General features: G+C 43.8%; 1 protein-coding gene across 1 annotated transcript in view; it reads left to right on the forward strand.

Annotated features, from left to right (window-relative positions):
• bcr (BCR activator of RhoGEF and GTPase) overlaps positions 1 to 22,089 on the forward strand; it is a 148,750-nt gene that overhangs the window by 71,534 nt on the left and 55,127 nt on the right. Inside the window, exons 2-4 of the mRNA XM_072662343.1 lie at positions 8,444 to 8,628; positions 16,246 to 16,350; positions 20,123 to 20,308. Of these exons, the coding sequence (XP_072518444.1) occupies positions 8,444 to 8,628; positions 16,246 to 16,350; positions 20,123 to 20,308 (476 nt within the window). The remainder of the gene's footprint in view (positions 1 to 8,443; positions 8,629 to 16,245; positions 16,351 to 20,122; positions 20,309 to 22,089) is intronic.

A 22,089-nucleotide genomic window follows, 5' to 3' on the forward strand; every position in this document is an offset into this window, starting at 1 on the left:
GCAACCACCTTTCAACACTATAGCAACCACTAAGCAAAACTCTTGTCGCTGAATGCAATTAAATCCTCACAGCAATGCAGTAGAGACATTTATTCCTAAAAACACAAGCAGGATCAATGCAGGTGTCCCAATACTTTTGTCCATATTGTGTATCTTGGCCTATCGAAACATCTCAGATCAGTACTAATATCTAATATTTTTTGTTTTATGATTGATAATAATATCAATAAACGATAAACTACCATATTTCCCACCCATTCTTCTCCCATTTCAGTGCTTTACTAGAATCTCCAACACAAGGCCAGAAGGCTGGGAAAGGGTGTGTCCCATTTATCTTGCTGACCTAGACCATCCATCTCATCACGACCACCTCCCCCCCCGGCCTCCACTACTCCCCACCCCCAAAAAGCCCACTCTGTACCCCCAGCAGAAAGCCTGGGAGTGCTAAAAGATGACACAGGAGCTGACAGCTGTTTAGAAACACATCCTCATTGTCTGTTCCTTCAGTCAAATGAGTGGATTTAGGCCAAGGCCCTCTGGCATAGCTCTCAGGACATGCTGAGATGAACGGCAGGTTTTAGAGAACTGAGATCAAGTGCTACACACTGAACACGTTCTCGAGGTGGAAGAACATACTGTTCTCCTGCGTGCTTAAGCCCTTCATCCCTAGGCTTATTTTTCAGTTATTAATCTTTAGGCGTATTATTATTAATAAGTGAGGTGCGAATCTCTGACCTCACGTGGATTCAGGTTAATTATAATTCTGTAGGAAGTGATTCAGTGGAAACGATGCAGTTTCTGGGATTTTGACTCCGTTCTGGTTCGTTCTTCTGTATCTCATAAACCACACCTTGCTAACGACCACATAGCAACCATGTCCACATCATTGTAAATTTATGGTATACCATAGTAACCACCCAGCAACCAGTAAGCAACATGGTAGTAGTTATCATCAGGGATATCATAGCATCGATTTAGCAACACCACAGCAACCACCCAAAAGAAACATAGCAACCATCTAGCAACAGCTGACCAACTCCATTGCAGCCACTAAGCAACATTATTGTAAACAGTTAGCAAATGTCTAGGAACACCACAGCAACCATTTAGCAACACCATTGCAACCACCTTTCAACAATGTAGCAGCCACCTAGCAATAACTATGCTTTCTGCATAGCAGCATCTATACAACACTATTATGAACATCGTAGCAACCACCTAGCAACACCGCAGCAACCTTTCAACACTAAAGCTACCTGGAATGCCATAGCAAGCACTAAGCAACAAAATAGCAGCCACTTAGCAACACTGTTATGAACACCACCGCGACCACCTAGCAACATCACAGCAGCCATTTAGCAACACCATTGCCACCGCCAACCACTAAGCAAAACCGTCACAACATCTTGGAATGCCATAGCAACCACTAAACAACAACATAGCAGCCACCTAGCAACAACTATCCAACTCTATAGCAGCCACCTAGCACCACTATTTCCGACACCTAGCAACCACATAGGAACACCCTAGCAACACCACAGCAACCATTTAGCAACACTATAGTAACCACTGAGCAAAACCATAGCAACCACCTGAAAATACCATAGCAACCACTAAGCTATCATAGCATCAATTTAGCAACATCACAGCAACCATTTAGCAACACTATAGCAACCACGAAGCAAAACCATAGCAATCACCTGAAAATACCATAGCAACCACTAAGATATCATAGCATCAATTTAGCAATACCAATTCAACCACTAAGCAACAACATAGCAGCAGCCTAGCACCACTATTATGGACACCTAGCAACCACATAGGAACACCATGGCAACCCCCTAGCAACACCACAGCAACCACCTTTCAACACTATAGGAACCACTAAGCAAAACCATCGCAACCAGCTGGAATGCCATAGCAACCGCATGCAACTTGTGTTGCACTGTTTACTCTGGGGAAGTAATTGAGTAATTTGTAGTTTTTATATTAATAAGTGAATTATTTGATTATTAGGGACAGGAATTAAAGCATGGCCCCATAAACAGAGCCGTGTTGAGAGCTGTGATTTAGATATTTGCTCCTTCCCCAAAGCTGATAAGTATTTTTAAAGCAATTTATTAATTTATTAATATTTATTTATTATTTAATTTAATATTTATTTAATATTTATTAATATTTGTGTTAATCAATTCCTCCTGCATTCATATATGAACAGGAGTTTCTCTGCTACACGCCCTTCAGCAGAGCTGTGTTTATGTAACACTGTTCATGTGGAAAGGCCTTTGGTTTGTCAGACAGCGATGATGATGATGATGATGATGATGATAATAATAACAATAATGATGATGATGATGCTCCCACATGTGCACACACAGCAGCCTGCGTGTCCCCGGGCCAAAGAGGAAGGGCCATCTGCATAGAGCTGGGGGAGGGGATGGAGGGAGAGGACGGAGGGATGGAAGGGAGACGAGTAGGAGGATGAGTTTTATGGTGATGAGACTGCCGTGAGTCAGAGGCCTCATGCAGTCTTATTCGCCTTGCTTTCTGCGCCAACACACACACACACACACACACAAACACACACACACACACACACACACACACATATGACTGTGCTCGGAAATGCAGGCACACAACAGCTATTCTGTGCATTTGATTACTGGAAGTGGAGAAATCGGTCGTACCACATTTTCTGCTCTTTTCAACAGAAGTAAGGAATCCAAATCTGCACGAGGAAAAGCTGTTACTGCGCCCTTTAAAAGCAGGGCCACCGTTCCGTCATCCATACTGTAATATGCTCTCTCAAGAGCCACTATCATGTTCTCTCACTGCCATGGCGAGGCATCCATTAGCAATCCGATCTCACTGTATGTGTGTGTGTGTAGTGAGTGTAGAGTGTAGGGAATCAATCACTTAGTTTTCTGCTTTAGGCCAACATTGTGAAGCTCATCTTGGCGAGGGGAAACATCTCAGATCAATAAAGTCTTAAAATAATTCGATTTTTTTTAATTAAATAAAATAATAATAATAATACACAGATATTCAACTTATATATAAATGTATTTAACTAAAATAATGCTGATGTAGCTGCTGCCCACATCAGATTCAAACCCCTGACGCTGGTCTACAAAGCTACCCCCTTCGTACTTGATGGCGATGGTCAAAAGCCTGATCTGTACCGAGAGCCCTTCCAGCTTCAAGTACGGCTCGGCTCGACCCGCCATCCTTTAAGATCCACGGAAGACGAGCATCCTGTCTCTGTCCCTGTAGATTTTTTATAAACCCATTGTAATCAGTCAGTCTTTTACTTGAATAATTCGAATGTTGCTGGCGGAGTAATGCTCAAAGAGCTACGTGCAATATCTCTGAGCCAATCACATTGCAGGGTCTGAGCTAACTGTGATATAATTGCTATTATTACATAAGAATATCAAATGTGGCATAGGCTGCATGTTTTGAGTGAATGTGCAATTAAGAGTCATTTGCAATTACCTGGAAATAACCTGTAAATATTATTGCTATTGCTTTTTTACTTCTGTTATTTATATTGTATATAGTGTATATAGTGGTAATTTATCTACGTTTTTGCATCTGAGTGTCTTGCTATCCCTTTTCTGCTGTGACACTGAGAATTTCCCCACTGTGGGATACCCAGATGTGGTCTTACAAAGCCTATTTACCACCCTGTTGTAACTGGCTGGTTCACGTCACTGCAGCGGCTCACAGGAGCCACGTTGACTAGCACAGCGTAACATTGTTTTTACCTCTAGTGTTGCTGTCCTCTCAGTGTTCGCTGAAGAGAATGGAGCCATCCGTGTTTATAGCTTTTAGCCTAGCACAAATGCTAAGCCTGCTTGCTTCCTTGGGTTTAGCTTCCTCAGAGATTTTGAGTTCTCAGTTTGAAGTATGGTTAGCTCTAGTCGGAGGTAGCCCAGTTTGTTTTTGAGAGAGCAGACGTCAAAGAGAAGACCTAGCAAAAGCTAAATGGCTAGGGATTTAGCCTTGCACGAATCCCTGCTCGCTTCCATGACTTTATACCTGCTCGCTTCCACGCTCACCAAGTGTTCTAGCACGGGAAAAGCCGTGGTCACAGGGCTAACAAGGCCTCCATGGGCGAACAGGGGCCAACGCCTGGAGCCACCACCTTTAGCTAGCATGGTGCAAATCGTATTATTATTGTTAAGTAATCTCAAATGCACTGAGGTTCCCTTGTGTGCACTTTCCAACCTGTGAGCAGAATTCAGCACAAGCTGCCTTTTAATGCATAAAACAGTTCCCCACTGTTGATTTAAGGAAGTCATCTTCACCCTGATGAATGGATGGTAGGCCGATTTGGCATTCCGCTCTGTCTGGTTTATGGTCTGGTCTTTTGTGCTGATCAGGCCTGGCCTGCAAGCTCATTGAGGTTAAATTTACGGTCTGGCCAGAAGTCAAATTAACAATTTCCCCTCATCCCAAATGTAGTCTTTCAGTCGAGACATGGATGGAGTCTGGAGTTTGCTTCTCTAGAACTGGAGCTATGAAGCTAATGCAGCTAACAAATAAAGGACCACAGAACTTAGCCGTGTACACTCCCCTCATTGCCTTGTTGTTTAGTAATATTTAATAGACTTGCTAAAGTAGTTTCTGACACTAAATAGCAACTGTCATGTATAGAAATGGATCAAAATACAGGCCGAATTCACTGAAGGCTCCTAATATTAGTACTATTTTCAGGCTGCTAATGTTTTAGCTTCACTTTTCCCTTTAGTTTTTACACGTTAGCCATGTAGCTCCAATATGAAGAAAGGGCCACAGAACTTAGCCGTGTACACTCCCCTCATTGCCTTGTTGTTTAGTAATATTTAATAGACTTGCTAAAGTAGTTTCTGACACTAAATAGCAACTGTTATGTATAGAAATGGATCAAAATACAGGCCGAATTCACTGTAGGCTCCTAATATTAGTACTATTTTTAAGCTGCTAATGTTTTAGCTTCACTTTTCCCTTTAGTTTTTACACAATATTGTCATAAAGTCTGTTAGCTATCAGCTCCACACAGTTTGAGGAGCGTGTGTTGTGATGATTTGGGCACATAGTTAGCACAAAGCTAACTGTGTTAAGCCTCTGTAACTTGTTAGCTAGCTACATTAGCCTCATGGCTGCTGTGCTAGGCCTCAGAAGTTCAGATTTTCCACTCTTTCAGTGATTAGCGTGTTTTCCAAAAACATGTTTGGGGACTTTAGTGGTTTATCTGGAGCGGCTAAGCTAATGTAGCTAACAAAAACATCCACTAAATTGCCACACACTGCCCTTGTTGCGTTGTTTGTCCAGTAATATTTAAAAGACTTGCTAAAGTGGTTTCTGACACTAAATAGCAACTGTTATGTATAGAAATGGATCAAAATACAGGCCGAATTCACTGTAGGCTCCTAATATTAGTACTATTTTTAAGCTGCTAATGTTTTAGCTTCAATTTTCTTTTGAGCTTTTTACACGTTAGCCATGTAGCTCCAATATGAAGAAAGGGCCACAGAACGTAGCCATATACACTACCTCGTTGCCTTGTTGTTGCCTCTTTTTAGCTTTTTGCACGTTAGCCATGTAGCTTTAGTGCAAAACTAAAGAAGCAAACTTTACACCAAACGTTATTTGGCTGATCGAGGGAAAACTGTAGCTAGTGATTAGCGTGTTTTCCAAATGTTGTTAGTCAGTAAAGACATAATTGGTGTCTTTAGGTGTCTTTTATGTGGAGCTGCTAAGCTAATGTAGCATCAGTTACAGTGTTGTTAGCGATTGTAAAATATTGTTTTTGCCAGAATAAAGATAAAATGCCTCTCTAGGGCAGTTTATTTTTATTTCATCCAGGTGACTGGCAAAGAGAACGGAAATATCGGGGTGGCCGATATTGGGGAAGGCCTTTTGTTGGGGGACTAAATGCTAGCTAACAAAAACCCACCACCTTAGCTACTTTTAGCCGGCTAGCGAACATAGTACACTGTCATACGGGCTCAGAAACCACATAAACAGATGTATTAGAGATTACTGATCACCTCCGATCATTTTAAAGAGAGTGTGTGAAGATTTAGAGACTACTAACTAGCTACTAGCTACATTAGCCTCGTAGCTTCAGTGCTCAGCTAAAGAAGCAAACGCATCTTGTCTGATTGACCACAATTGGACCAAAATGTAAGACTGTGAAAATGAGATGTTGGCTATGATATGGCTTTGCACAGAGAAGCTGATCTAGGACCAGTGTAGGCCTCATGTGGATTAGTGTGAGAAGGAGAATTAGGAATGCAGCCATAGGGCCAATGTCTAAGACCCCTTTCTTCTAGATCTTCTAGATCTTCTAGATCTTCTTACACAGATCTTCTAATTGTAGCTAGGTTTGAATGCAAGGCACTGTCATACCAACATCTCCTCTGAGGCCTGTGGGCTCAGCAGTGTGTACCGTTTAATCAGAGTGGAATTACCATCACTGTATGCTGAGTGAAAAGTGGGTCACTTGGCTGATGAGAAGAGTGGGAAGAGATGACAAAGACAAAGAAGGAGAAAAGGCCTGGGGGGTGTACAGTGAGGAGACATGGTCTGATATGCAGGGCTTGAGCTCTTGAGGGCTTTCTCCTACAGGCCGAAGACCAGGTTTGTATACGTAGTCTGTTGGCAGGTAGCCTATGAGGTATGACCCCAATTGTGCACCCATAAGTGTGGCGAAATTGGACTTTCGGCAACTATTTACGTTAGACATGGCATGTCAAAAAATCCATTTCATGGATTTTCTCATCGATATATATATAGATAAAGTATACGCTATATGGACAAAAGTATTGGGACACCTGCTAGTTCAGTGTTTCTTTTGATGTCAAGGCTATTAATAAGAGTTTCTCCTGCTTTTGTTAGAGTGACTGTCTCTACTATCCAGGGAAGAAAGCTTTCTACTACATTTTGGAGGATTTTGTGTGGATTTGATTGCATTCAGCAACATGATCACCACTCTGGTTGGAACACCATCCATATTTCCAGAGAACACAGTTCTTCCACTGCTCCACAGCTCAATTCTGGTTGGCTTTGTACTCCTCTACTAGCCCATGCCTGAGCTCTTGAGGGCTTTCTCCTACAGGCCGAAGACCAGGTTTGTATACGTAGTCTGTTGGCAGGTAGCCTATGAGGTATGACCCCAATTGTTCATGGATTTTTTCATTGATATATATAGATAAATTTATATACACTATATGGACAAAAGTATTGGGACACCTGCTGGTTCGGTGTTTCTTCTGATATCAAGGCTATTAATAAGAGTTTCTCCTGCTTTTGTTAGAGTGACTGTCTCTACTATCCAGGGAAGAAAGCTTTCTACTAAATTTTGGAGGATTTTGTGTGGATTTGATTGCATTCAGCAACATGATCACCACTCTGGTTGGAGCACCATTCATAATTCCAGAGAACACAGTTCTTCCACTGCTCCACTACTCGATGCTGGTTGGCTTTATACCACTCTACTAGCCCACGCCTGACATTAGCACAGCAGTGGGTGCAAGTTATAGTTTTAATTAATAAAATGACGCATTACATAAAATCATGCATTACATAAAAATGCAGTTGATTATTTGCACAAAATAACCCTGAAAATTAGCCTTAATTATTTTATTTTAAATTAAATGTATGAATCAGGTGGCGAGGCCAGTCAATGATGGGATGTGGGATGAGAGTCATTAGGCTCATATTCTGTGTAAACTGTGCCTAAAATATACATTAAGCATTATTAATAGTATAATATAATTAGCAGAATTATTCAAAACTGACTCAGGAAGATTGTTTTATGGAAATAAATAACAAAAGGTTTATCTGGGAGACTGGAAACGCACCCCCAGTTCTGAAACTATGCCTATATCTTGGACTGAGATGCACAAATAGATACCCTCTAACCCTCCCAGACACCCACCCACACAGGAAAACCCCAAAGATGCTTCTTTTGTGGATTCTGGCAGCCTTTTGACATTGTTCTGCTGTGTTGTATTGTATTCTGTTCCACCTCAGTCATCTGCCATTGGTTAGCAGTCAGTACAATGTGGGTGTCTTGCTCGCTAAGCCTGGATGTTGCCGTTTTGGATGTGGGCTGTAAGAATGCAAAATGTCAGTGTCTTTCCCCAGACAGAGTTTTGATTGTGGAGCTGCATGTTGTGACCACACCAGCACGAAAACTGAGGAGGACGTCTGGGATGGGTTACCAAAAGCTTTCCAGAAACCCAGACGTTCACAGAAACAGCTGCGTTAGTGTGCAGGCCTGGTTGATGTGAATCTGTACCACTAAACATCAATGTCATGGTTACATACATTCCCATACAGCCACCCCATCAGAGTGCTCCTGGAAGCCACAGGATTTCGTCAAGTGACCTTAGGTCTGAATAAACCGTCTAATCTCTTTCTTCCTCTCGCTCTTTTCTTCTTACCTCCTCAGATGGTCCATTCACAGGCACACCTCCTACGTATGGTTACGATGCGGATCGGGCGGAGGAGCAAAGGCGGCACCATGACATCCTGCCCTACATCGACGACTCGCCGTCCTCCTCGCCCTACCTCAGCTCCAAGAGCCGCAGCAGCAGGGACACGCTCTCCTCTGGCTCTCTCGAGTCCGCCAAGTCTGTAAGTGTGGCATCCTTGGTATCCTCACTGTGGTGTTGTACCTGACACTCCTACATGTACAGTTCCTAGGGATTAATAAAGTATCCATCCACCCACCTACCATCCACCTATCCACCCATCCAACCACATACCCATCCATCCATTCAACCATAAGCCTCCCATCCATCCACCCTCCACCCGTCCATCCAACTACCCATCTACCACCCACTTATCCATCCACCTATTCATCCACCCATCTATTCACCGACCATCCACCACTTACCATCCATTCATCCATCCATCTATCCATCCACCCACCTACCATCTATCCATCCTCCCACCTACCATCCACCTATAAATCCACCCATTCAATCACCCATCTATCCACCCACCATCCATCCACTTACCATCCATCCATCCATCCATCCATCCATCCACCTACCATCCATCCATCTATCCTTCCACCTACCATCCACCCTCCCATCTACCATTCACTCATTCAATCACCCATCTATCCACCCACCATCCATCCACTTACCATCCATCCATCCACCCACCTACCATCCATCCATCCTCCCACCTACCATCCATCCTCCCATCTACCATCCACCTATCAATCCACCCATTCAATCACCCATCTATCCACCCACCATCCATCCACCCACTTACCATTTATCCATCCATCAATCCACCTACCATCCACAATCACCCATCCACCTATCCATGCACCCATTCATCCACCCATTCATCCACCCATCTATACACCGACCATCCACCCAATTACCATCCATCCATCCATCCTCCCACCTACCATCCACCCTCCCATCTACCTATCCATCCACCTACCGTCTATCCACTTACCATCCACCCACTTACCATCCATCCATCCACCCACCTGCCATCCATTCTTCCATCCTCTCACCTACCATCCACTTACCCAATCACCCATCCACCTAAACATCCACCCATTCATCCACCCACTTACCATCCATCCATCCACCTACTCACCCATCTACCATCCACCCAATTATCCACCCATCTATTCACCCACCATCCATCCACCCACCCCTCTACCATCCACAATCACCTATCCACCTATCCGTCCACCTATTCATCCATCCATGTATCCATCCATCCACTCACCCACCCATCTGTCCATCTATCTATCCATCCACCTACACATCTATCCACCCTCCCACCAATCTATCCACCCACCCACCCATCTAGCTATCTATCTATCTATGGCATCAACCTTCTATTGTCAGTACCTCTCTACAGAGACTACACAAGCTGTGTGTATGTGCATTTGCACACCTGTGTCAGCAATGTGTGCAACCTTAAGTAGCTGAATGCATTCATTTAGAAGGGTAGTCCACAAACATTTGGACATACGGTGTACACGCCTGTGGTGTTTGTCCTGGGCTAGAGAGCCAGTCTAATGGTGCTATAAGGTTCATGTCCCTGTCTCGCAGAAGAGGAGCTCTAGTTTGTTTCAGCAGGAATTGAAATAGAGAAGATCTCGGATAGGGCAGCAGGTGAATTAGAGGGGATATTTTGGAAATATTAACAGTAAGGTATCAACTGTCAGATCATACACCGTAAAAACAGCCCTAAATTCACACCCAGCCACTTCTCCTTCATTAACCTTCAATGTTTTCTGAAAAGCCCATGTTAGCCTAGGTGACCCACCTTCCCCGCCGCAACCCATCCATTTTTCTTTCTCCTCACGTCAGGTGAAATGGGGTTGAGTTAGGGGCTTTGTTCAGTCCCTAACGCAGGAATCGTTCTCTTTGTGCAGCCCACTGTGAAATATTGCACCCCTAACCCTCTAATATAGACCTTTATAGCTTCATTATTGACAGCACCCAGAGGAATCATCCATCCAGGACGTCTGACAGTTTCCAAAGGTTGCAGGTTCTTCACTAAATACCTTTACAATCCTTATATTAGAACTCAAAGCGTAGGTTCAGCACAATTACAATAAGGACGACGCAGCCAGCTTTGCTCCGCACAGTTGACTAATTTCCCATCATTCATAATTGCTAAAGAATCGTCCTCAGTGGTCTGTGGTCAGAAGTGACTGTAGCTTTTATGGTCGCTCTGAAGAAAAAGCCCTGCAGTGCAGTCACCCAGTCAGTAATTACACCAGTGCTGGTATAGGTGGCCCTCCCTACCACCCTCACACCACCCCCCCCAGCTCTTCCACAGCCATTGGCTGTCATCGTGATTGATGTGTGCTCTCTGCCAGTGTGCTTTCCTGAGGCTTGGAGGAGTTTATATAGGTCCTCTCAGGAATCCACCGTCTACCCTTTGACCCCTGCCTTCAGGAGTTTTAATTAATACAGGCATTGTGTCTTTATGACTCCAACACACACATGTACACACAGCTTCGGCGGAGCTTTAATCTAATGTATACACGGCCGCATGTGCAGGAACATGGATTTGCGGAGGGATTTGCTGAGTAAACGTCTGAGCTTTGAGGTGAAGGCTTTGAGTAAATGCCAGAAGGTTCTTCAGAGAATATGCATGCTATAGAAGAGCTAACAGACGTTCTTCATTCTGCGTGAGTGCCGTCGCTACTCTGTAGCGTGGGGCTACACAGGTACCCAGTTTGTTACCCAATGTAGACACATCAATGCCTAAGCCAATGCAAATGCCTCTGGCAAGACCACAGTTAATGCTGGGGAACTACCAACCGATGATTTCTCCTGGGTATCCCTCCATGGGTCTCCATTTATTATTACCTAAGCCCCTTTTACACAGGAGTTTAACAGTAATTAATCAGGAAGGGCTTAAGTGTGAATGCAAGCCAGAGTCAAAGTCCCAGTAAGACTGATGCTGCAGTTTACAGACATGAGACCTGGTACAGTTCCAGTGAGGGCTTATGTCTGAGACTGGGAATCGAAGCCCGGTCTAGCTCACTGGCAGGTAGTGGTGTTATCTGTTGCGCCACACCAGGTCACACCGGGCCAAGGTCTTCTTGCTCCGTGAGTTCAGCACGTTTGGTCAAGAATGAAAGCTGTTTTTAAGGCTGGGAGCCACCCAGAGCACCGATCTCTGGTCCTCCTGAAATCAGTGGTCTGGGGTTCGCTCCAAGGGCACTTCAGCCGTAGATTCAGCCTTCACTCCTCCCACCCCCAATTCTTACCTGCCGGTAGGATTCGAACCACCAACCTTCTGGTCTCGAGTCCACTTTTCTTATCATTAGGCCACGATATCCACAACTTTGAGTGTTTGCATCCTAAGGAAAAAAAGGAAAAGCGGATCAATCTAGATCCTACTATTTGGCACAATCGGCCCACAGTTCGAATGGAATTCTTCTGTGTGAAAGCAAACCAGTGATAATGAGCCCCTCCGCCTCCAACTGTGAAAAAGCCCTAGAACTTCCACACATGAACCTTTTGGCACCATGCTGCCTAATGCCAGGTGTGGCCTAGTAGAGGGGTATAAAGCCCCCCCCAGGATTGAGCTGTGGAGCAACAGTGGAGGAGCTGTGTTCTCTGGAACGATGGATGGTGGTGCTCCATCCAATACTCTTGGGTTGAGTTAGGGGGGTTTGAGATGAGGTGGCGTGATGATCATCATCCGACAACCTGACCTGACTAATGTCAGCTCTTTTGCCGCTGAATGCAATCAGATCCTCACAGCAATGCTCCTCCAACATCTAGTAGAAGGTCCCAACACGTTTGTCCATTTAGTGTCTATTACTATCTTTAGATGTCCTTGTTTCATCTAGAATTACCAAAATCTGTTAACCCACTGTTAACCCACTGTTAGCCTAACGCTAACATACTATTAGTAATTTCATAGGGATGCTACCATATTCTAGCATTACTCTTGAGGTGGGTTATTAAATGTATTGGCTGAGCTCTGTTAGTCACGGTTTCACAGAAATAATGGAGATGAGTGTGAGCTCCCTGGAACTCTCTGGAACTAGGCCCACCCTAATGCACCTCCACTCCTAACCTCACCCACTGCCCCTCTCTACAGCAGGTATAACAGCCTTCTTTATTCGCTGACGTTTGAATGTCATTCCCAAGACAGATCATTATTATTGATGATTATTGATGTTCCATTCATTATGATAAAGATGATAAGGCCTTTAAAAGCTGTGTCCTGAACCTGCTGTGCTTTTGAAATGCGCTGCTTTTAAATATGAAAAAATACGAGAAAATCTCTCATTATTAAATGAAATGAAAGTGTGTGTGTATGTGTATGTGTGCATGTGTGTTTTTTTTATCAGCTAGGAGGGCTTTGCTCACTCCTGTGCCCAAAGCCGGAGAGGATTTTCATTAATAAATATGTGGATGAATAAAAGATGATAGTCTGGAGATGGAAGGATTTCCCTGAGGAGAGCAGGCTGGGGTCTAAAGATCATGAATAAACACTTGCTTTGTTTCTTCCACTTCCAGAATTAAGATGCAGACTATCTGTATCTCCCTCCTCTTCATTAGAATTCTTTATTTTGAACCAAATAAGTAAAACACTGATATTAGAATAAACACTAATAATATCACTCCTACAGAAAGTGGAGGTGGTGGTTCTCCATCACTGTGTTCATCATCAGAACATCTCCAAAGTTCTCCTCTCTCATGGAGTCTAGTATTATTTAGAGTTCTCCTCAGATCAGCACCTGGTTTGGTGGTAAATCAGGGCTTAATGATGGTAAATCAGGTGAGCTGATTGATCCACACGCTGGCTGGGGGAGTCCAGGAGAACTCTGGAACCAAGCTCACAAGGCATTGCTAGTAATACACCAGTGCTTTTACAGGCAGTATGTGTGTGTGTGTGTTTCCCCCTCACTATGTGATGTACGAATGCACTACCAGTAGCCACCTCCGCAACAGTTCCTGCGGCCAATATGATGTGTGATTAGGCATTAAGAAAATACACCTCCGTTTCCTTTCAGGAGGCAAGATCTGGCCAGCTGGTGTCTTAAAAGAGCCAAGTGAGGAAATGTCTCTAAACATGGTTTATAAAATGGAATTAATAGAAATGTCATTTTTTTCTGTGAGGAAAAAGTTCAACCCCCCACGCCCACATTTATTACTCCTTCAGATGTGTAGAATTAAGAGTCAGGAGCAGAACATCAGCTGCAGATGATCAGAACATGGTTGGAGAGGATTATTCTGGAGGAGTCTGGAGTCTTATTTAAACCTTAGACGTTGATGGTTGAAGTGAGAGGTGAAGAAGATCACCATCATGGCCAGATCCAGAGAGCTCTCTGAGGCCTTCAGAGGAGTCTGGGAAGGGGTTTAAGAAGATCAGCCGTTCCACTGTCCAAGTGGAGAATGTTTAAAACTAGACAAAAGTATTGGGACACCTGCTTAGTCGTTGTTTCTTCAGGGCTTCAAGATATCAAGGGTATTAAAAAGAGAGTCTATCCTGCTTTTGTTAGAGTAACTGTCTCTACTGTCCAGGGAAGAAGTCTTTCTACTAGAGTTTGGAGGAGCATTGCTGTGAGGATTTGATTGCGACAAGAGCATTAGTAAGGTCAGGATGTTGGCTGATGATCAGAAGTCACTATAGTTCTTCCAGTGCTCCACAGCTCAATGCTGGGGGGCTTTGTACCTCTCTACCAGTGCCACGCCTGGCATTAGGCATGAGCATGCTGTTCTATTCTATTGGCAGTACTTCTCTACAGGGACTAGATAATGTGTGTGTGTGTGTGTGTGTGTATGCATTTGCACATCAGCGATGGGTGCAACTTAGAGAAGCTGAATGCTTTTGTAAGAAGGGGTGTCCACAAATATTTGGACGTGTAGATTTTAAATCTGCTGGATTAGTTTAAACCCTCAGCCAAGATGTCAAGTAACCACCCAGGCCTGGGTGTTTATACAGGAAGCAGATATTGAAGTAAATGCTAGTGAATGTAAGCAGCCCAGGGCATCACACAGCCTGCTAATGCCTCAGTGTGTGTGTGTGTGTGTGTGTGTGTATTTGTGTGTGTGTGTATATACACAATATCCTGAATGTCAAGCTTTCACATTCAGGAGTCATTTCCAGCAGAAGGAGGGCTCCGAGGGAGGGGAAATAAGCCAGAGAGAAAAAACGAGTTCCTGAATTCTGGACCAAAGCGTCTCCTGAGAGTATCACTAACATCTGCTGTTCTCACTACCTGTGCGGTGGCCATGGAAACGAGCATTTCAGGCGTATTTACCCCCCATTAGTGCACAGTAACACACACACACACACACACACACACACACACACACATTGTGAGCAGCATACCATTTCTGGATGGGTGGATATTAAGTGTGTGCACTGGTTTAGCCAGGCCTAATTGAACCTGTTCTGCGTTCTCTTCCCAGTAGAACTCAAAAGATGGTTCTTCCTTGCTTGATGCTTAAGGAAAAAGCCACTAACCACTCAAACATGGTTCTTTAATCTGGTGTGTGCTAAAGGGTTCCCTCCTCCCTCCTGAGCCAGCTCCTGAAAGCCTACTCAGATGTACTTCTGTGAAAGTATGGCTTAAAAAGGGTTCTTTAAGGGTTCTTTAGTAAATACAGTGGGTTGAAGTGGCTCAAAGAATGACCTGAATGCTTAAAAGGTTCTTTGATGTGTTTATTACCTTTATTAGATGGTTCTTTAAAGAACCATGTACTAGAATGCTCAATTCTTTCAGAAACTGACCCACATAGACCCCTTTCAGTACTATATAGGAACCCTTTTTACTTTAACAACGTCTTTGGAACCCCTTTGGTGCTGTGTGGAACCATTTTCAGTACTGTAAAGAACAGATTCAATGATAGTAGAACCCATTTGTTGCAAGGTAGAATCAGGTTCTCCAAAGAAACCAGAAGAATTCTGCATCATAAGGAAGTACCTTTCAGAAATGGTACTATATAGAACCCTATTCAGTACTATGTAGAACCCCTTTTAACTAACTTCTGAAGGGTTCTTTGACAATGGTTTTAACAGTGGTGGAACCTCTTTGGTGCTATATAGAGAGATTTGTAGAAGGTTCTTAAAGAAACATGTACAGGAATTCTCCATCATAGAGAATCACCTTTCAGAAATGGTTCTATGTAGAAGCATGACGGCTCAATGTACCATTTTAACAACAGCGGAACCCTGTTGGTTCTTTAAAGAGCAATCTACAAACATTCTCCATTATGGGGAAGGACCTTTCAGAAATGATCCCACATAGAACCCTTTTTAATAATACATAATCTATATTTGTGGACACCCCTTCTAATGAATGCATTCATCCAACATCCTGACATCACTAACACTCTCTAACATTGCTGAACGCAATCAAATCCGCACAGCAATGTTCCAATATCTAGTAGAAAGCTTTCTTCCCTGCACAGTTGCTCCAACATAAGTAGGGTAAATATGCTTAATTCCAGAAGAAACAATCACTTTATTAGGTGTCCCAATACTTTTGTCAATTTTTCTGCTATCAATTGATTGAGTAAACTGATTTCTAAGAGTTCCGAGATCTTTCTAAACAAAACAATGGTTCTGTAGGAAGTGTTATGGTTCTGTTTGACAAAGGATTTTGGGTACTATAGGGGGAGGTGGGCAGGTTCCCTCATACCCAGTAGGAGCTAGACCTGTGGTGGAACACTCTAGACGAAAGGCTTGTTGTTGCTGATCTGTTAATGTGACTCAATGCTTCATCTCTTTGTTCAGGCGGAGCTGGACCTGGAGAAAGGGCTGGAGATGCGGAAGTGGGTTTTATCTGGAATCCTGGCCAGCGAGGAGACGTATCTCAGCCACCTGGAGGCTCTGTTGCTGGTAGGAGCTTTGTGTGCTAAGTACTATGAGCATGTGTCATGTGCAGTTATGGGGAAAAACTCAACCCAATTTGACAGGCCAATTACCCAATCCCCATTCGTGTGTCTCCACCCACACACATGAAGCCAGCCACCTCCTCCTTTCCTAATGCTGCTGATGCAGCATCGCTGGAGGAAAGCGCCGGGTCCTCAGCTCCGCTAACAGATGCCTGTGCTGACATCATCAACATCACACTAGGAGTGACCCATCCCTGAGAGAGCAAGGCCAACTCTGGCTGCTGATGGCAAGCAGCATGACCCGGGATTCGAACCAGAATGCACATGTAGACCCATACAGTACCATATAGACTAGCTTTTTATCCAGAACCCACCCACACCAGTTCAGCTCAACTCTGGGGCCTGCTCACCTGCAGAGCTGGGTTACTCCATCAGGAAGATGTACTTATGTAAAATTATGGATACACTCTTAAAAAGGGTCTTTAAGGGTTCTTTAGTAAATGCAGATGGATAGATTGACCTGGATGCTTAAAAGAGTCTTTGTCTGGTTGAATTATATATTTATTACGTTAGATGGTTCTTTAAAGAACCATGTACTAGAATGCTCCATTCTCTCAGAAGCGGTCCCATATAGAACCCTTTTAATACTATATGGGAACCGTTTTGACTAAGTCTGGAGTCCTGATAAAGGCTTCTTTAACATATTTGGAACCATTTTCAGTACTGTAAAGAACAAATTCAATGATCATAGAACCCATTTGGTGCAATATAGAATCAGGTTCTCCAAAGAAACCAGTAGAAACAAGAATTCTCCATCATAAGGAAGTACCTTTTAGAAATGCTGCTATATAGAACCCTTTTCAGTACTATGTAGAACTGCCTGTATCTACAGCAGTTTATCAAGAACGTGTCATTGATTCTCGAATCTTGTCGTAAACTCTTTAAAAAAAATAGTTCCCTTGAGTTACGCCATAGAAGAACCACTTTGGGTTCCATGAAGAACACTGTTCATGATCAAGATGCAGTATGTGAATGTTTTTTAATCCCTTGAGCTCTAGGTTTATTATTGTGTTATTTGTCCGAATATTAATCCTAAATTATTAACTATTTGGGAACCCTTTGCTTTAGCATATCGTATGGAGTCCCACAGGGTTCTATTTTGGGGCCAATCAAACTGATGTTAATTATTAACAGTGATATGTTGTTATGAGCTTCCATACAGGGTCTTAGGGGTTAAGTTGGTACAAGGCCTTAACATCAGGCGAACATTCTTTGTAATGGAATAGGTTCTTCTGCGGTTCTTCTGCGGTTCTTCTAAGTGGTTCTTCTATGGCATCGCTCATAGGTCTCTTTAAAGCACCTTTATTTTGCAGAGTATATTATGGGATTCGTTTTTTATTATCATGTTATAATATTTACTACATTTTTGTAGTAGATTGGATCTCACCAATAAAAGGTCTGAGGCCTTTGCTAGAAAATGGCTCATAAAGCATCGAGTGGGTGATTGGATAATCTCATCACTGCTCCAGTTTCGGCTGCATGGGCCCAGATTTACATGGGGAATGTGATGGTAATGGTGAGAAGTGGGAGGGGCTTTACGGGGAGGACTTTATTCGGACTATAGATGCTGAAGCAAGTGCAGTTACTGAGTCACTGACAGTGCACTGAAAATCCCTCAGAACCTGGGCCCATCTGCGTTTGGCAGCCAGCAATGCAATCGTGTGTGATGAGCCATGCTGAGCGGGGCACCGAGGTGACGTAACACTTCTATTTCAGAGATCAGGCTGCAGTGCACCAATCCTGTGCTATCACTGTCTTACTGCTCCGTGAAGACTTTACGTACTGTATGTAATCTAACAAAAGTCAGAAATCACCTTTCCTTTATTACCTGGGTGTTCTAAAACTTTTGACTGATAGTCTACATTTGCGGTTATTAAAAAAAACAGTATGTTCAACTCAAGATTACACAGAAACCTCAGCAGCTTAATCTGCTATCAGATGTCTTCAGAGTATTTGGAGCAATGACTGTAGAAAACATGGAAGTGTAGCTCCGCCCATCCACATATGTTCCAATGACAAAGCAGCTGATTTTCCATCTTATTTTCCTCCTTTAAACCTAGTCTTTCCATCTCCAGTGTCTCCAAATTCCAAATTCCAAATGAGTTTTTACCTGTGCCAACACACCTGTGCTTAACCCTTACTCTGCTCTATTGTGAGAAGGCGGGGCTACACTTAGGAATTGTGATTGACAATCTTGGCTGGTAGAGACTGGTCATCTACAGCAGGACCTGCATGGCTCCCTTTCTGGTCATTACATGGAGGAGCTGAGTTGTAGAGGAACTTACATGGAACTTACTGGACAGACTGGGAATCCAGGGGGAAATCCCCTCTTCTTCTGCACTGGAAGCTCAGTGAAGGCGGTCTGAGACACTAAGGCTCGGTCTGGGAGAAGAAGGCGGGTCTTTTTGGGCTTCGTTTTTTTTTTTTTTACAGAAGGGAATGGAACCGCAGCGTCCGTGTTTTCTGCAGACATTGATTTAGAACTTCCATTCTTTTCAGGAGAGACACTTTCAGGGTTTCTAAGACCTCCAAAGTTCAGTGTTAGACGTTAGGAGCATTTTCTGCTTCTCACCAGCCAAGTGCTCTCAAACACATTCAGTGATGTTGAGGTCTGGACTCTGGGTGGTCAGCCCACGGCTTCTTGAGAAGCTCTACATCCTGTCAGAGCCACAGCGGTGAGTCGTCTTCTCACAGTGGATGGATGGACGTGAACACATATGTAGAATGAGAGAGCAGAGCTCGATTTTTTGTCCAGATGAAAGCTTTAAGTTCCAAGGGCAGTTTTGGTGGTCTATCAGGTCTTGCACGGTTGTTAGAGATGACTCATCTTTAAAACTCCTTTGGTGGAATCTCCTGTTTGTCTCTGTCAAAGGGATCTTTGAGCGATGCCATTTCCTGGAACGAAAAGTGCTTCTTCCATGAAATCGCTCGAAGAAACCCTTTGTAACACCTTGACTGTTCAGAGTGTACATATCCACCAAAATGCACCACAAAGCGCCACAGGGGGTCATTCTTACCTGTGGCCATCAAACTCTAGAACTCATTTAAAATGTGCTCTTCTTCAGAGTGACTTACAAAAGTGCTTCACTATTTACTCAAGAAAAACCTCAGCTAGTTTAAATAGACTAAAAATTCAAAGATCCTCTAATCTTAGACTCTACTAAACACAAGTCAATATGGACTCTACACTTCGTCCAAGTACTCTCAGAGGAGGGTCTTCAGTCTGGGTTTGAAGACAGCGAGCGTTGGACTCTGGATCTTAAAGGATGGCGGGTCGAGCCGAGCCGTACTTGAAGCTGGAAGGGCTCTCGGTGCAGATCAGGCTTTTAACTATCGCCATCAAGTACGGAGGGGCTGGCTGGTCCAGTCTCGGCTTTGTAGGCCAGAGTCAGGGTTTTGAATCTGATGACCTGGGCAGCAGCTACAGGAAGCTACAGTGAAGAGCTGTCATACTGTTATACTGTAATGTGCAATAATAATAGTACTGTAAATAAATATGTGTGCAATAACTTAGATGCAATAATTTCCCATATTTATTACCACTATTTAATTACCAATATGCCACTTTAATATATTCATATAATTTATGTATATAATGTATTTTATAGAGTGTTTATTCTTGCAACTGTAACATCACCAATTTCCCTATTGGGATCAATAAAGTATTTCTGATTCTGATTCTGATAAACCTCAGACCTGGTCCTTCTGTCTTCCAGCCCATGAAGCCACTGAAAGCCGCAGCCACCACGTCCCAGCCGGTCCTGACCGTCCAGCAGATCGAGACCATCTTCTTTAAAGTGCCTGAGCTCTACGAGGTCCACAAAGAGTTCTACGATGGACTTCTGCCCAGAGTGCAACAGTGGAGTCACCATCAACGTGTTGGAGATCTCTTTCAAAAACTAGTGAGCCACCTTCTCCTCTGTTTTCAGGGCTGACGTTGATGTGTAGTGGCAGGGCTGATAGATGGAAAAGCCTTGGGATGCTGCTGTCACTGTAGTTTTAGAGCTCTTTGTACAGTCCAGTACCCAGATCCCTACTGGGCCACGAGAGACGGGGCCTGTTTCACATTGAGGGCAGGGGTTGTCCTCAGTTGTTGTTCTTCTGCTACACTTAAGAGACAAAGGCTCTTATAGGGTTCTTGGCTTGGACATAGAAATATAAGAGAAAGTGGAGGAGGTGGAGTTGCTTCAAGCCGTTAAACTCAGTTATTAATAGGATCTGAAATGTGGACCCAAATATGGGCCAATAGGGTTAGCGGGATTTGTATGCTGGTGTATATTTCCTTAAACCCCGACAATGGATTTACTGTAGGTCAGCCTTAACCAAACCTCTTTTCTTTGATATGATACAGTTTAAATATTAGTACTGTTTAAGTTTATACAGTACCGTGCAGATGTTTTAGCCCCCTGTGAAAGCTGATATTAGAATAAACAGAATAATAACACTGGTGGTTCTCCATCACTGAGTTCATCATTAGAACATCTCCAAAGTTCTCCTCTCTCATGGAGTCTGATGTTATTTAGAGTTCTCCTCAGATCAACACCTGGTTTGGTGGTAAATCAGGGCTTAATGATGGTAAATCAGGTGAGCTGCTGCTGCTGCTGCTGATGATGGAGTTGAACACATCCTCCACACTTTGCTGGCTGGACTGGGAGGGGGGCGTCCAGGAGAAACCTGGAGGAACCGAGCCAGCTCTGTTCTTCAGACTAGCTCAGAAGATCTCACTACTTTCTTTCTTCAGAATGAGAAGCTCTTGTTTCTCCTTTTTACTGGATTTATGTTCACCTGCTTTATCAGTTCTTCTACAGTAAAAGCTCCAGGTCTACGGTTTTAACACAAGGTCTGAGAATAGTGATATACCTAATGGCATTCCTGTGTAATTGAACATTTTATGTACTCCCCTTAAAGCAACACTGTCTGTGCTGTGTCTGCGGTAAAGGCAGTGGGACAGTGAGCCTTACAGAGCATTCTCACAATGCCATCCCTTTCACCCGGCCAGCCTGGGCTAATGTAACACTGCGTGCTCTGTGTTTCAGAGAGAGGGCTATTAATAGTGCCATACAGTACGAGGACTGTGGATCTCCACCATCTCTCTCCCCTCTCTGGCTCTATCTGACGGACGTTGAGAGAGCCCTCTTTCTGCTCGTCCGGAGAGCGGCCATCTACTACATTTACTCGCTTGTCCCTCTTGTTTCTCCTCCGGGCCGTTTCCTTCTGTGTCTGCCACACATTTCATCGACTATGGCCAATTTTTTTAGCTGTGTTTGTCTTCCCTTCAAGAGCTGCGACTGGATGTTTTCCCAGTCACTCGGTCAGTCAGCAGGCCGTCTCTTTGACTAGGGGCTGTGTGCTCCTGTCCTGCTCTTCTCCTCTCACTGGGAAGCCATTAACCGGGATTAGAAAGAGGATAGGCGCAGAGACAGAGAGGGAGAAAGACAGAGGCGTTCTCCCGCTGCTTCTGAAGAGTTCCGCTTCCCAGCAGCTCGTTGTTAGGAGGCAAGTGCGAATCAAAAAGGTGGAAATGAGAGGCGGATGCGGTGTAATGTCAGGTTACGGGTGCGCGAGTGCTTGCGAAAGCACAAAGCTGTTTTGAAGTTTGTTTTCAAGCTGAGATTTGGAATAAAAGTCGTCTTTCGTTTCGCGTGTTGATATTCCGCAGGAGGAGAGACGGATCATGGGGAGC

The sequence above is a fragment of the Salminus brasiliensis genome, chromosome 18 (genome assembly GCF_030463535.1).
Source record: "Salminus brasiliensis chromosome 18, fSalBra1.hap2, whole genome shotgun sequence".
Taxonomy (NCBI): domain Eukaryota; kingdom Metazoa; phylum Chordata; class Actinopteri; order Characiformes; family Bryconidae; genus Salminus; species Salminus brasiliensis.